Below are 13,594 nucleotides of genomic sequence, written 5' to 3'. Positions count from 1 at the left end.
AACTGAACAACAACTGAACACCCCAGTGGGATACACCCAGCACAGAGGTGAACATATATGTCTGAGCCTCAGAGAAGGAGACAGTATTGGGGAGTCCTCAGCCTGAATGGGATAGAAAAAGCTGGAGTGTGGAGGAAGCCTTCCAAGTAAGAGGAGAAGACAGTGGGGTTCAAGTGGAAAATAGCAGCATTGAAAAGCTGAAAGAGAAAGGGGATCACATATACACAAGAACTATCCAGGATGAATGGTGTGAGGACAGCCAGGCACAGAGGGCATGTGAAAGTGAAAGGAGAAAGTAGCCTTGGGGAGAATATAGCCTTGGGAAGAATATAATAGATTGTCAACTCTGCCCAAGCAGAGAAGGCCAGTAACATGAATTGAAACACAGCCTTTGAATTTCTTGTTTAGGAGGTTTTGGAGTCTTAGGAGTTTCCATGTGGATAAGGACAGGGACCAGATTGCACAGTGCTGGGGAGGGACTTGCTAGAAGGAAATGACACAAAAAAGAAGAGTCTTCTGTTTATATGTCTAGATTAGATGGAGGAATGCAAGATTGACATGGCATTGGGAAGAAGTCGGACAATAATTGGGGGATTTGAGAAGAGAGTTGTTATATATTAACAGAAGGGTGAGCCTCACAGAGGAAGAAAGATAACTGCCTTTGAAGAGTTTCCTGTGTCTCGTGGTCTTGCCTTTATCCTGCTTCCTCAAAGCCTTTTTCTTCACAATTAAGATGACTGTTGTGTCAGAACCCTGCTTCCAAAACATGGGCTCTTTGGAAAAATCTGTCAGTAGAACGTGAACCTCATCCTAAGGCATGATCCTGTCTCCCCTATTCTAACAACAAAAAGGCATGAACAGCAAAATAAGTGCATCACTTCACCCCCATTCCTGCTCCTCTGAGCTTTCCCTTCAATATCAAAATTCTCTCTGGCTTTTCAAAGTTATCAAAAAGCTTGTAACCTATAAATTCCTTAAAATATCACATTAAGCTTCTGCCCCAAATTGAAATGTTTGTCTCAAACCTCATCATGAATTTCCTGCTGACCTCTTCTTCTAGTTCAGGTTGCACATTCCCTGGGTCCTTCACAAGGTCTCAGACTTTCTCCCAGCCCATGATTTTATCATTGACCCTTTGTGTCTTCCCTCTGCTGTCCTCTTTAACACTGCTCTGTGCAGTTTATTGCCAAATATGTAGCCAAGACTCCGGCCTCTCTCCAGGCTTTCATCCTTTGTTTTCCACGGTTGATTGACATTTTAAAAGGTATGACTTCCTGGCAGCCAGTTTCACCGTGTCTGCGAACCAGCACATCATGCCTCTCCATCTTCTTCCTCTCACCCAGCAGCTTATCCTGACTTCCATACTGAAATTAATGACAGCCTACTGGGCTGGCAGCTTCTCCATCATTCTAAGCATCTCCTTTCTCCTCTTCCAGATGTGCTACTTACCACGTGCTAATGAATCTGTTTTCAAAATCTCACTCACTTCCTTCCACATATTCCCACAGCCACACCTTGGTTTTTCAGGCTTACCCTGGCTCAAACCCCCAAATGACCTATTCAGTGCTGCCAGACAAAATTTTCCACTTTGAGCTCATCATTTCCGTATTCAAAAGGCCATCAATAGCACTGTACAGACTATAACTCAAAAACTCTGATTTTCCTGGCATGTAGGATGCCCCACAATTGGGCCTCTTCTTTTTTTGCCTGTCTTTCCTTCCACTGTTCTCCCATTTATAGCTCAAAGTCTGGTTCGACTGTGTTACGCATCTTTAACTCTGTCTTTCCACATGTTCTCAGTTATGGTGTTTCTGTTTAGAATGCCCAAACTCCTAGGCTGTTGAACGACCACCCTCTCTCTGAGACCCAGATCTAAAATCGTTATTTCATGGGTTCAGCTTTCTCTGGTCTTGCTAATCAGAAGCAAACATATTTGCTCCTAAAGTTTTCAATCACAATTAGCTCTAGGATACTATACACATTTTCCATTGTCTTATCTCCTCTGTTGGATACTATGCATTGCCATATTATAGAAAGTAAATGAACTTTACAGTCAAACAGATGTGAGTCTACATTGGTTCCCCATCCTGGCTTTGTGATCTTAGCCAAGTCTTCTTTCATCTTGAAAGTGAAGAGTATGCTGCCATGTTTTGGCATTGTGGTGGCTATAAATGAAATCTTGTATATTAAAATCCCTAGCTCAGTGCTCAGCTGAAAGTAAGCTCTCAATACATGATAACTTCTCTTCTTTAGGAGATCAGCATCTACATCTTATCCATTTTTATGCTTCCAGTTATTGGGTTGGCTAAAAAGTTCATTTGAGTTTTTCTGTAAGATGGAATGAAAAAACTCAAACGAACTTTTTGGCCAACTCAGTATGTATTGGGGATTATTCATAAATATTTGCTTAATGAATGACTATCCAATTAGTCACCTCCAAATTAACATTGTCTCTATACTTATGTGGCTTATTGCTTATAAAGGAAAATAAAGCAAGTAAGTCCTAAATTACTATATACTGCAGACAAAAAGCTTAATTGCCCTAATTCCAAGTTACTCCAAATTTTGTTGCATGTAGGGTATAGTTTCTGTGGCATACACATGTCCACAGGGATATATAGTGTGAGATATCAAAAAGTATTGGCTTCCCTGACTCAAATGATAAAGAATCCGCCTGCAGTGTGGGAGACCCAGGTTCGATCCCTGGGTTGGGAAGATCCCCTGGAGAAAGGAACTGGCAACCCACTCCAGTATTCTTGCCTGGAGAATTCCATGGACAGAGGAGCCTGGCAGGCTACAGTCCATAGGGTCGCAAAGAGTCGGACACAACTGAGCAACTAACATACCCACACATCAAGAAGTGTTAGATCAATGTAATGTATTTTTCAGAAACTTCACATTTATTCAAATATTTGAGAGGCCACTTAGGTAAGTTAACCTAACAGCAAATTTAAATAGTATTTTTTTATATTTGAACAAATGTTTTGTAAAGTAGAACAAATTTAGTGTGAACATTTAAAATAGAAACTTATCTTAAATATTGAAAAGTGTTTCCAAGTTCTTATAGCTGCTAATCCCTGTGACCTCGGTAACTTAAGGGTTCTTTATCCTCTGGCCTCAAAAGGCAGAAATACATATAAAGTCTTGTGATCATGTATATCTAGATACACATTCATTCCTGGAATCGCTTATTATATATAAGATCTAATATATACCGCTGAAAGTGAAAGTGGCTCAATCATGTCCGACTCTTTGCGACCCCATGAACTATACAGTCCATGACATTCTCCAGGCCAGAATACTGGGATGGGCAGCCGTTCCCTTCTCCAGGGGATTGTCCCAACCCAGGAATCAAACTAGGATCTCCTGCATTGCAAGCAGATTCTTTACCAACTGAGCTATTAGGGAAGCCCAAATATATACCATATATATTATAATAATATATCTTCAAGAATGATTTAAATATATGGGATATTTGGGGGTTGTATTAGCAGGCTATAAAATAGTTGTGTTTGGTCTAGAAATGGTTCTTGGAACAGTCTGGTATTAAATTGTGATCCAAAGGGGAATATGGTATCATATTCAGAAAAGGGATTCTCCAGAGTAGGAACTGGCTCTAGGAATATTCCAAGGATACTCACAGTAGCGTTTGCAGAAGAGGTAGGTGCTGTGACAGGCAGTGAGAGCAGATGGGACTTCTGAGCCTTGAAGACATGACCAGATGTATCAGTTATGATTCAGAAAACGCTTGCTAGGGATCCAGAAGGCAGTCATGATAGGGTGGTAATGAGCATGTGACAGCTGAAGCAGTAAGCATGGGAACAGTTGGCTCTGTTGTCCACATTAACTATTAATTTTGAATGACTAGAGGCTGAATTGCAACAGAATAACAAAATGGAGAGAGGTCAGAATTCCTATCATAAGGAGGGTCAGATTCCTGGAATTAAAGATCTTTGTAGATGCTTTCATAGGAAATAAAGGCTATTTTGTGAGGAACGCATCTGTGTTCTTCTCTTGGTATGTTAGTTCCTTCTCTATACCTTATGCGTGATTTTATTCTCTTATTCTCTGTACTTATGCATGAGAGTCATTCATTCACCTATTTGTTCAATACTTATATCCACAGTGTATTAGGATCTTGCAGTGAACAAAACCAGACAAAAAGCACTGTCATCATGGAGCTTATTTTCTCACATACATAGAATGTCAAATGATGACAAGGACTAGGAGAAAAATAGAACAAAGGGGAATAGGAATGCCTGGCTGCTGAGTGGATATGTGCCCTTACCTTAGTCATACTGGGTGGGAAACACAGCATAAGTGTAGTCTTCTCATTTTTTCTGGAAAAGTTTGTATTGGGCACACAGAACTCTTCTTACCCATCCTTTCTTTCTCCTTTAGTCATCTCATCCAGTTGCTCTGGCTTTCATTGTTGTTTTATGTCATTTATCCTTGAACTAGTAGAGTTACATCTTGAATGCTTTTTTGGAGTTCCCAGCTTCCCACCTAGCATCCCAACATTAATTTTTCTATAGGCATCTGAAGCGGAACACATCCCAAATCAAACATATCCTCCCTTTAAAATATCTTCCTTCTGTTTTTTTCCTCTTGGTTTATTGATATTACCTTAAACTCACTCATCCAAGTCAGAAAAGTCAGAGTCATTCTTCATTCCTACTAAATCTATACCTCTAATTGGACATCAAGCCCTCTTCAGTTTTCGTTTGTGAATCCTCTTCAGTCTCTTATTCATATATTCAATTATTCTGTCAACTTTAGGTGAATGTCAACTGTTTCCTAATTACTATGCCAGGTGCCGGTAATACAAAAAAATAAATCAGGCAATAAAGTAGTAGGGCCTAAGGAATCAATAGAAACGGACAAGTTTTTGCAGAAAGACACTGAAAGGATCAACCAGGGGAGCCAGAGTGGTGCCAGTGATTGAGCTGGCTCTTGGAGAAGGAATTCCTGTCAAGTGGGAAAGAGACTAGATAGAGGCCTAGGCTTTCAAAGGATTTGGTGTGTTTGGAGAATAGTGAGAAAGTCGGGGTGACCACGGGACATGTGCAGAGCGGATAGTTAGTACCTGAGTCTGAGGGCAGCATCAAGTTCCTTGGTGGACAGGGACTTCATTAACAGAAGAGGCAAAGGGCTAGAGACATAAATCTTTGATGAGTTGAGTTTGACATGCCTGTAAAGTTATTCAGGGGCAGCTGGAAATAAAATCTAAAGTTAAGAAGAAAGGTCGGTACTGGGGATAAAGATTGAGAAATCATCAGCATGATGCCAACTGAAACCACACGAATGGACTATAATGCTGAGAGTAAGATCTAATGATGATGAAAGACAACCAGTTTCCCTCCGTTACATGCCTCCTGCCGTGCCCTGGTCCCCTGGACTCCCACCCTCTCCTCTTCTCTCATAGTCTTCCTCTCAATCCTGCCACCAGAAATTACTTAAAGCACAGCACCCAGTATGCTAGGCTCCACTCAGAAGCCTTCAGAATAAAGTGCAGACTCCTTAGCTTTAAAAGTTTTCAGGGTTTGTGCCAGACGTACCATTTCATCTTCATTTCCGAGTGTTCCCTCCTGACCATACCAGAAGAATTGACAGTTCCCCAAACAGGGCATTTACTTTCATCTCTAGTTTTGCTGTGCTATTTCCTCTGCCCAGAGGCAAAAGAATATAGATTTTGGAGTCAGGAATATTTTTATTTAAATATCGGCTGACTTTCCCACTAAGTAGAGTTATTAACGTGAGCAATCAATGAAAGGTCAGATTGATTATTGTTGTTATTATAGCATATTTAAACATCTTTATAGTGCTCAGCATAAATAGGTGCTCAGTAAAAATTAAGTACCCTTTCTTACTGGTCATCTCTTCTTCACTTGCCATGGTCATGTTTCATAGGTCAGACGTTTAAAACTTTATGCCTCAGTGAAACCTTTTAAAATGTATCTGGTCAGAACTTGTTTTGCCCTCCTTTATGTTTTCTTGATAGTTTATACCGCTTAGAATACAATACAATTTGTCTGTTTCCTTTACCCTATTATGGATTGATTGATCATAGACATTATCTTTTTATCTTTATAGTTCTATGTACCTTGCAACAGGTACATAGATAGGTAATTGTTTGAATTGGATTCTAGGAGAAAGCTACTTAAAAGTTTTCTCCAATTTTCTGTAATGGCTCTGTTGAGATATAATTTACATACCTTATGATAGACTCATTTAAAGTATACATTTTCAGTGGGTTTAGTATATTCAGAGTTGTGTATGTAGCATCATAATTTTATTTTTTTAATTAATTTATTTATTACTTTACAATATGATGGTGGTTTTTGCCATACATTGACATGAATCAGCCACAGGGTGTACATGTGTCATCATAATTTTAGAACATCTTCATTGCCCTCTAAAGAAACCTCCTACCCTTTGGCCATCACTGTTCCCTTCCTTCCCATCAAACTGACCATCCTCCTCAGCCCTAGGCCACCAGTGATCTACTTTCTGTCGCTATAGATTTGCCTGTCCTAAGCATTTCGTATAAATGGAATCGTATCATATGTGGTCATCTGTGACTTGCTTCTTTCACTTAGTATGTTTTCAAGGTTCATATTAGCATGCATCAGTACTTTCTTATTGCAGAAAAATATCCATTGTACGGATATACCATACTTTGTTTATCTTTTTATCAGTTGATGAACATTTGGGTTTCTACTTTTTAGCTATTATGAATAATGCTGCTACAGACACTCATGTATATGCTTTTGTGTGGACATACATTTTTTTCTGTTGTGAATATACCTAAGAGTGGAATTGCTGGTAACATAGTAACTCAGTGTTCAACTTTTGAGAAACTGCTAAACTATTTTTGAAGTGTAAGAGGGTTCCAGTTTATCCATGTCATCAATACTGCTATTATCTGTTTTTGATTACATGCATCCTAGTGAAACAGTCTAGGATTATATGAATCCTAGTGACATATTCCTTTTTTTTCCCTTAAAATAGTGAGCATTTATTGAAAGAATACATGAACAATTTAAGATAACAAATGCAGTAAGCAAAAGAGCCATCATGAAGAGTCAGATGCTTTAATTTAGCAAGACTTGCAGCCCCACCATACACTATTACCCAGCTTTTTTCTCAGCGTCCCCCTTTCTCTCTTTTCTAGGGCCATTCTAATTCCCTCTTTCTACTTGCGGCTCTGCCTTCTGATTCCTGCCAGTTTACAACTTGTACTCCTTCATTGCTTTCTGCTTATATTCTACTCTTTCCTGCATCTCTTCAATTCTGTTTTGTTCTTAGTGACATACTGTTAATTCACTCAATTAATATTTTATTCAGTGCCGACTACGTGCCAGGCAATGTTCTAAACTACAGGGACCATTATCGAAGAAAAGAGACACATATATCTGCCCACGGACATGCAGTAAATAATCAACATAATAAGCTCATATCTAAGTTTCCAGATAAAATGTTATGCCTTTCTTTTGTGCTAATTAGCAGCCTGGGTTTTTCTTGCACAACAATTTTTACCTATATATCTGAGACTTGTGGTCCAGTTAAATTGAACACCTTTGATATGGCTATTTTCAGTCTGTTTGGAGATGAAAAACACTGTAAGACAAAGGAAAGAGTGATCAAAAGTGTCAGTAGAAAGGGAGGGACAGACTGAATAAAGCAATCAAATGAAGCCACATTGAGAAAGTGAGGTTTGAGAAGAACTAGAAGGTAAGTGAGTTAGTCCCAGAGATATCAGAGAGAAGAGAGCTGCAGGGAGAGGAAACAGTCAGTTCAAACGCCCCGAGGCAGGGATCTGGGTGCCAGGAAGAGCAGAGAAGCCTTTGGTGGCTGGATGAGAGTTAGCAAGAGAGAGGAGGTGGGAGTTAAGATTGGAAGGCTGGAGGGCCACATCATGTAGGGCTTAGCAAGCTGCTATTGCATGGGATGTATTTAAGCTCAACAATTATTCATTGTTTTTTCAATCTTTGGGCTGAACTGGGAATCCTGTTATTTTCCCTGGCAACCTTACTCATGGGCCATTGTAAGAATGTTGACCTTTTTTCTGAGGAGGTGAGGAACCACTGCAGGGTTTAAAACAGAGGAGAGACGCCATCCTACTCAGGTTTTTAAAGGGTCACTCTGGCTGCTGTGTTGGGAATAGGCCTTAGAGAGGAAACATGGAAGCAAGGAGGCCTGGGGGTTATTTGGGTAAACCAGATGAGTGACAATAATGGCTCAAACCAGAGTGATAGCCTTGGAGGTGGTGAGAGGCGATCAGATTCTGGGTATATGTTGAAGATACAGCCAAAATAATTTCTTTTTAAAAATTTTTTGAAAATATTTTAATTGGTGGAAAATTGCTTTACAATTCTGTGTTGGTTTCTGCCATTCAACAATGTGAATCAGCCATAAATTATATATATATATATATGCACATATATATATATAAATATATGTCCCTTTCAACCCTCCTCTCCTTTCACCCCACCCTCTAGGTCGTCACAGGGCTCTAGGTTGGGCTCTATTATGTTATTTAGTAATTTCCCACTATCTATTTTATATACAATAGTGTATATATGGGCTTCCCTGGTGGCTCAGATGGTGAAGAATCTGCCCACAATTCAGAAGACCTGGGTTCAATCCCTGGGTCAGGAATGGCAACCCACTCCAGTATTCTTGCTTGGAGAATTCCATGGTGAGCTATAGTCCATGGGGTCACAAAGAATCAGACAAGACTGAGCGACTAACCCACACACACACACACACACACACACACACACACACGCACAGTGTATATATGTCAGAGCTACTTTCTCAATTATTAGAGAAATGCAAATCAAAACTGCAACAAGGTATCACTTCATACCAGTCAAAATGGCCATCACCAGAAAATCTACAAACAATAATTGCTGGAGAGGATGTGGAGAAAAGGGAACCCTCCTGCACTGTTAGTGGGAATGTAAACTGATACAGCCATTTTGGAAAACAGTATGGGGATTCCTTAAAAAGCTAGGAACAAATCTAACATGTGACCCAACAATCCCACTCGTGGGTATATACCGTGAGAAAACCACAATTCTAAAAGATACTTGTACCCCAGTGTTCATTGCAGCAATATTTACAATAATCAGGACATGGAAGCAATCTAGATGTCCATCAACAGAAGAAGGGATAAAAAAGTTGTGGTACATGTATACAATGGAATATTATTCAGCCATAAAAAGGAATGGATTTGAGTCAGTTGTAGTGAGGTAGATGAACCTAGAGCCTCTTAGAGAGTGAAGTAAGTCAGAAAGAGAAAAACAAGTATTGTATAATTAAAGCATATATATGGAATCTAGAAAAAATGGTATTCACGAACCTGGTAGAGAACAGATTTGTGGGCCCAGCAGACGAAGGTGTGGGTGGGGTGAATTGTAAAAGTACCAGATGAATTTCAACATGAATTGGATGTGACATTGAGACAGAGGATTCAAGGATGACTCTAGACTTCTGGCTTGAAAACTGAAAGACTGGAGTTGCCATGGAATGAAAAGAGGACTTGGGTGGAGCTCATTTGGGGGAGAGGATTGGATTTTTATTTGAAGCATGCTAAGTTGACGATAGGTCAAGTAAGACGAGGCATGACCATCAGCCAGCTAAATTTTATGGTATTTCCTGTAAAAATATCTAATAATATAATTTAAAAGGTCACACCTTCATTGGGGACAGACTTTTTTTGATTTGTGTACTTTGTATCTTATTGTTTAAAGGGTCGTCTTCATGCCTAAAGGGCCAAATGACTTTAAAAAAAAATATGTTTAGGAAAAAAGTAGCCAGTGTTAGAATTCAATTTCCAGATTTCTTCTCCAGTATCCGAACTGCAAAACCAGACTGAATCCCAATATCCCATTTTACTTGGCAGCCTAATTCATTTTTCCATAGACGTTTTTCTTCATCTCCATTCATTTCCTTTCATCTACCCTTCAACCTTTGAGAGAAAAGCATCTTACTACCCAGATCCTCTCCTCAGTGTCCTTCCAGAAGCTAAAAAAAATGTGCCCTGGAAATTGATCAGACCTTCCCCTCCCCAAAATGCCTGGAACACAGTAGTCTAAGGGTGGGACAAGCCTCTGAGTCCTTATTGCATTCAGAACACAGATCTCTGTGGACATTCTTTTGCCCTTCACAGATTACAAGTGGTTTTGAAGAAAGATGACTGTTAGCTGCCTCTTTTTCTCTTTTCACCCAAGTTTCTGGATAAAACAGCATTTTTTTTCTGCCCTGATTATTAGCAAGTGTGCTTTTTCTTGCACAATCATTTTGACTTCTTTTCCTTAGACTTGCAGTCCAGTTTATTATAATCTGACAATTTTTACTTGGTTATGTTTTAAATTGTCTGCAAATTTTACATCTATAATAGAATGTAAAGTAGGACTGCACTTTTCCCAGGATCCACAGGGGAAAATGTTAGTTGGGAAGAAATGAAAAACTATGACATTTTTTCTGGAGGTCTTGTGTACTGCATTGTTTTTAATTATAACATTTTAAATTGTCATGCTCTTTTAGAAAATGTTTCTTCACAATAATGATTATGTTTTTATGCCAAAAGTGTGTGCTGAGTAAATGACACATTAGACACATTGTCTCTCCTGGTTTTTTTTTTGCAGGACTCGAGAGGGACAAGTTTGATAATAAAACAGTTTCTTTTGAGGAACACATCAAGTCAGAACACAATATGTGGCATTATTTGTACTTCCTAGTCCTGGTGAAGGTGAAAGACCCAACAGAATATACTGGACCTGAAAGTTACGTGGCTCAAATGATTGTGGTGAGTGAGGAGAGGGTTTGGATCTATGACTGTACTGCATTCTGTATGCTTCCAATTCACTGCCCTACCTTTCTCCCAGAATGCAAAGGTTCTAGCAGTCATTTAAATAGGACTGTCAGTCATTGAAGAACCCCTGTCCTGGCTAAATCATTGATTCTTAGTGGACGTCTTGATTATACAAACCAAATCTAAGCCTCAGATGTACAGATGGTATTTCCTGGAGAATTCTCTGTGCAGTGAATTCAGTCCTTTCTGTCATCTTCTGACCTCATGCTTTCTGTCATCACTAATATCTCAGTTCCCCAAATCTGGAACTTTCACATTGGCACATGATTCATACTTTAAGAAATGCCTTGAATTTCAGAAATCAAGCAGTTAAGCAGATAAAGAGTATTTGGGGAGGGGATAATGTTCAGCCCCAGTGGGAGAGCATTGACTTTTTGTCAGCACACATTTTGGATAGATTGACCAGTGTTGGTGATGGATTTGCCCTGATCCTGCTGTCTGCAGTTGCTAGTGACTCCTCCTCATGATCAGTAGCATTGCACAGAGAGTAGGGTGGTTGTCCACAATTCGAAGTTTCTTCTGTTTCATAGAAAATTAAAATGAACTGGCTTAAAGAGAAGTCAGAGTTGCAAATTTCATGTATCCATAATATGCATTTTGTTGTTCAGTTGCTAAGTCGTGTCCAACTCTTTGCAGCCCCATAGACTGCAGCACACCAGGCTTCACTGTCCTTCACCATCTCCCAGAGTTTGCTCAAACTCATGTCCATTGAGTTAGTGAATATCATTGCATCTGATGCTGAAGCTGAAGCTCCAGTACTTTGGCCACCTGATGGGAAGAGCTGACTCATTGGAAAAGCCCCTGATGCTGGGAAAGATTGAAGGCAGGAGGAGAAGGGGATGACAGAGGATGAGATGGTCAGATGGCATCACTGACTCGATGGACATGAGTTTGAGCAAACTCTGGGAGATAGTGAAGGACAGGGAAGCCTGGTCTTCTGCAAGTCCATGAGGTCACAAAGAGTCAGACATGACTTAGTGACTGAACAATGACAAATCTTTGCATCTGATATAAATTCTCATATTCTTACAATAAACATGGCCATATATTGGATTTTGCCTCAAAAACCATCCTCTAAACTTGTGTTAACTATGAGAATGAGGCCTTTGAAGAGCCATGACCTTCTTTAATGTGAGTCCCAAGAATGTGTGATGCTCAATCACTTCAGTCGTGTTTGACTCCTTGTGACCCTGTGGACTGTAGCTGCCAGGCCCCTCTGTCCACGGGATTCTCTAGGCAGGAATACTGGAGTGGGTTGCCATGCTCTCCTCCAGGGGATCTTCCTGACCCAGGGATCGAATCCTCATCTCTTGGATCAGCTGCATTGGCAGGTGGATTACTTACCGCTAGCACCGCCTAGGAAGCCCTATCCCAAGGATAACATTTTAAACACCAGAGTGTCAGGAGAGCCAGGTAGCAGCGGGTCTGTATCTTCCCCTCTGGGAGCTTACATCCACTTAGGAAGGCATAAACTACAATATAAGGAACAACCAAAGAACATGTTCAGAGGCTAACATCTTACTAAGTACAAGTTAACATTGCACTGTTTTACCTTTCCTGACAATATTTATGTGTCACAGGAGGCCTCCATGTAAATTGAGTTTTCTTTAATTCAGCATTTTTCATCCTATTTTATTATGGACATGCATCCTACTGTAAGTTATTTTCTCTCCATTTTTATATGACAGTGGGCAGAACCTAATATTGTTTCTTTTTCTCCATGTATCCTTTTCTGCCCTCTCTTCCTTCTAAATTAGGAAACAGGTTATCATTTTGAGAATAGGCACTCACAGTCATCATTTATTCTTCATCTCAAGATGCTCAGAGACTATTTGTGTGAAACATTTTGTTTCTGCTTGCCAGGGGAAAATCATGTAAGCATTCATTTAACTTGTGACCTCAGGACTTGCCTGGTGGTCCAGTGGTTAAAGCTCCATGCTCCTAATGCAGGGCTCGTGGGTTCCATGCCTGGTTGGAGAACTACGATCCCGTATGCCTTGTGCTGTGGCCAATTTTTTTTTTTAATTTAGAAAAATAAGTAAATACAATGTGACCTCACACTGCTGTATTTTATCAAAGTTTGAGTTACATTTAATTAATATATATTTATCAGTCATCTATTATGTCCCTTGGACTAAAGATTTGGGGGAATACACTGAAGTCTGAAACATTCCTTAAAGCCAAAGAGTTTAGAGCTTCCTAAGAAGAGGAGGTGAATAATAAACCTAAAGTACAACAAACCAAGTTCCCTAAGAGTGGAACAGAGAAAAGTCTGAAGGCTTAATGATGTAGAGTGATAACCAACTGGAAGGTGGTGGAAGGGATCTGGGGTGTGTGTGTGTGTGTGTGTGTGTGTAATACATGAGACATGGTAGAGTTTGGGCAGATGAGGAATGTCTGCTGGATTAAGAGTGAGTTCTTATAAGAGGGAGCAGCCTAAAGAAAAGCCTCGAAATGGGACATTCAGACACTTGGGGATAGTTACTTGCCTGGTTTCACCAGCACATGGTTTACTTCTAAGGAAGTTCTGCAAGTTATGACCCAAAAAGTCAACTGGACTTTTGAGTAAGAGGTGTAGGTTTTGGTCATTATTTTCTTTCAGCAAAGAGAAGCCACAGAGGTTTTTCCCTAAGGGAATAAATGTGGCCCAGTAGAGTGTTCAGGCAGAGGTGCGTGGGCTGGTTTGGGGAAGGGAAAGTGAGAGGTGGTACT

General features: G+C 40.0%; 1 protein-coding gene across 3 annotated transcripts in view; it reads left to right on the top strand.

Annotated features, from left to right (window-relative positions):
- The window catches only part of ITPR2 (inositol 1,4,5-trisphosphate receptor type 2), a 567,579-nt gene that overhangs the window by 494,649 nt on the left and 59,336 nt on the right, over positions 1–13,594 (top strand). For all 3 annotated transcript variants that reach the window (XM_070453823.1, XM_070453822.1, XM_070453824.1), the window contains one exon: positions 10,656–10,816. In XM_070453823.1, the coding sequence (XP_070309924.1) occupies positions 10,656–10,816 (161 nt within the window). The remainder of the gene's footprint in view (positions 1–10,655; positions 10,817–13,594) is intronic.

This window comes from Odocoileus virginianus, chromosome 23 (genome assembly GCF_023699985.2).
Source record: "Odocoileus virginianus isolate 20LAN1187 ecotype Illinois chromosome 23, Ovbor_1.2, whole genome shotgun sequence".
NCBI lineage: Eukaryota > Metazoa > Chordata > Mammalia > Artiodactyla > Cervidae > Odocoileus > Odocoileus virginianus.
The sequence above is the reverse complement of the archived record's forward strand: the minus strand, read 5'-3'. Positions and strand labels throughout refer to the sequence as shown.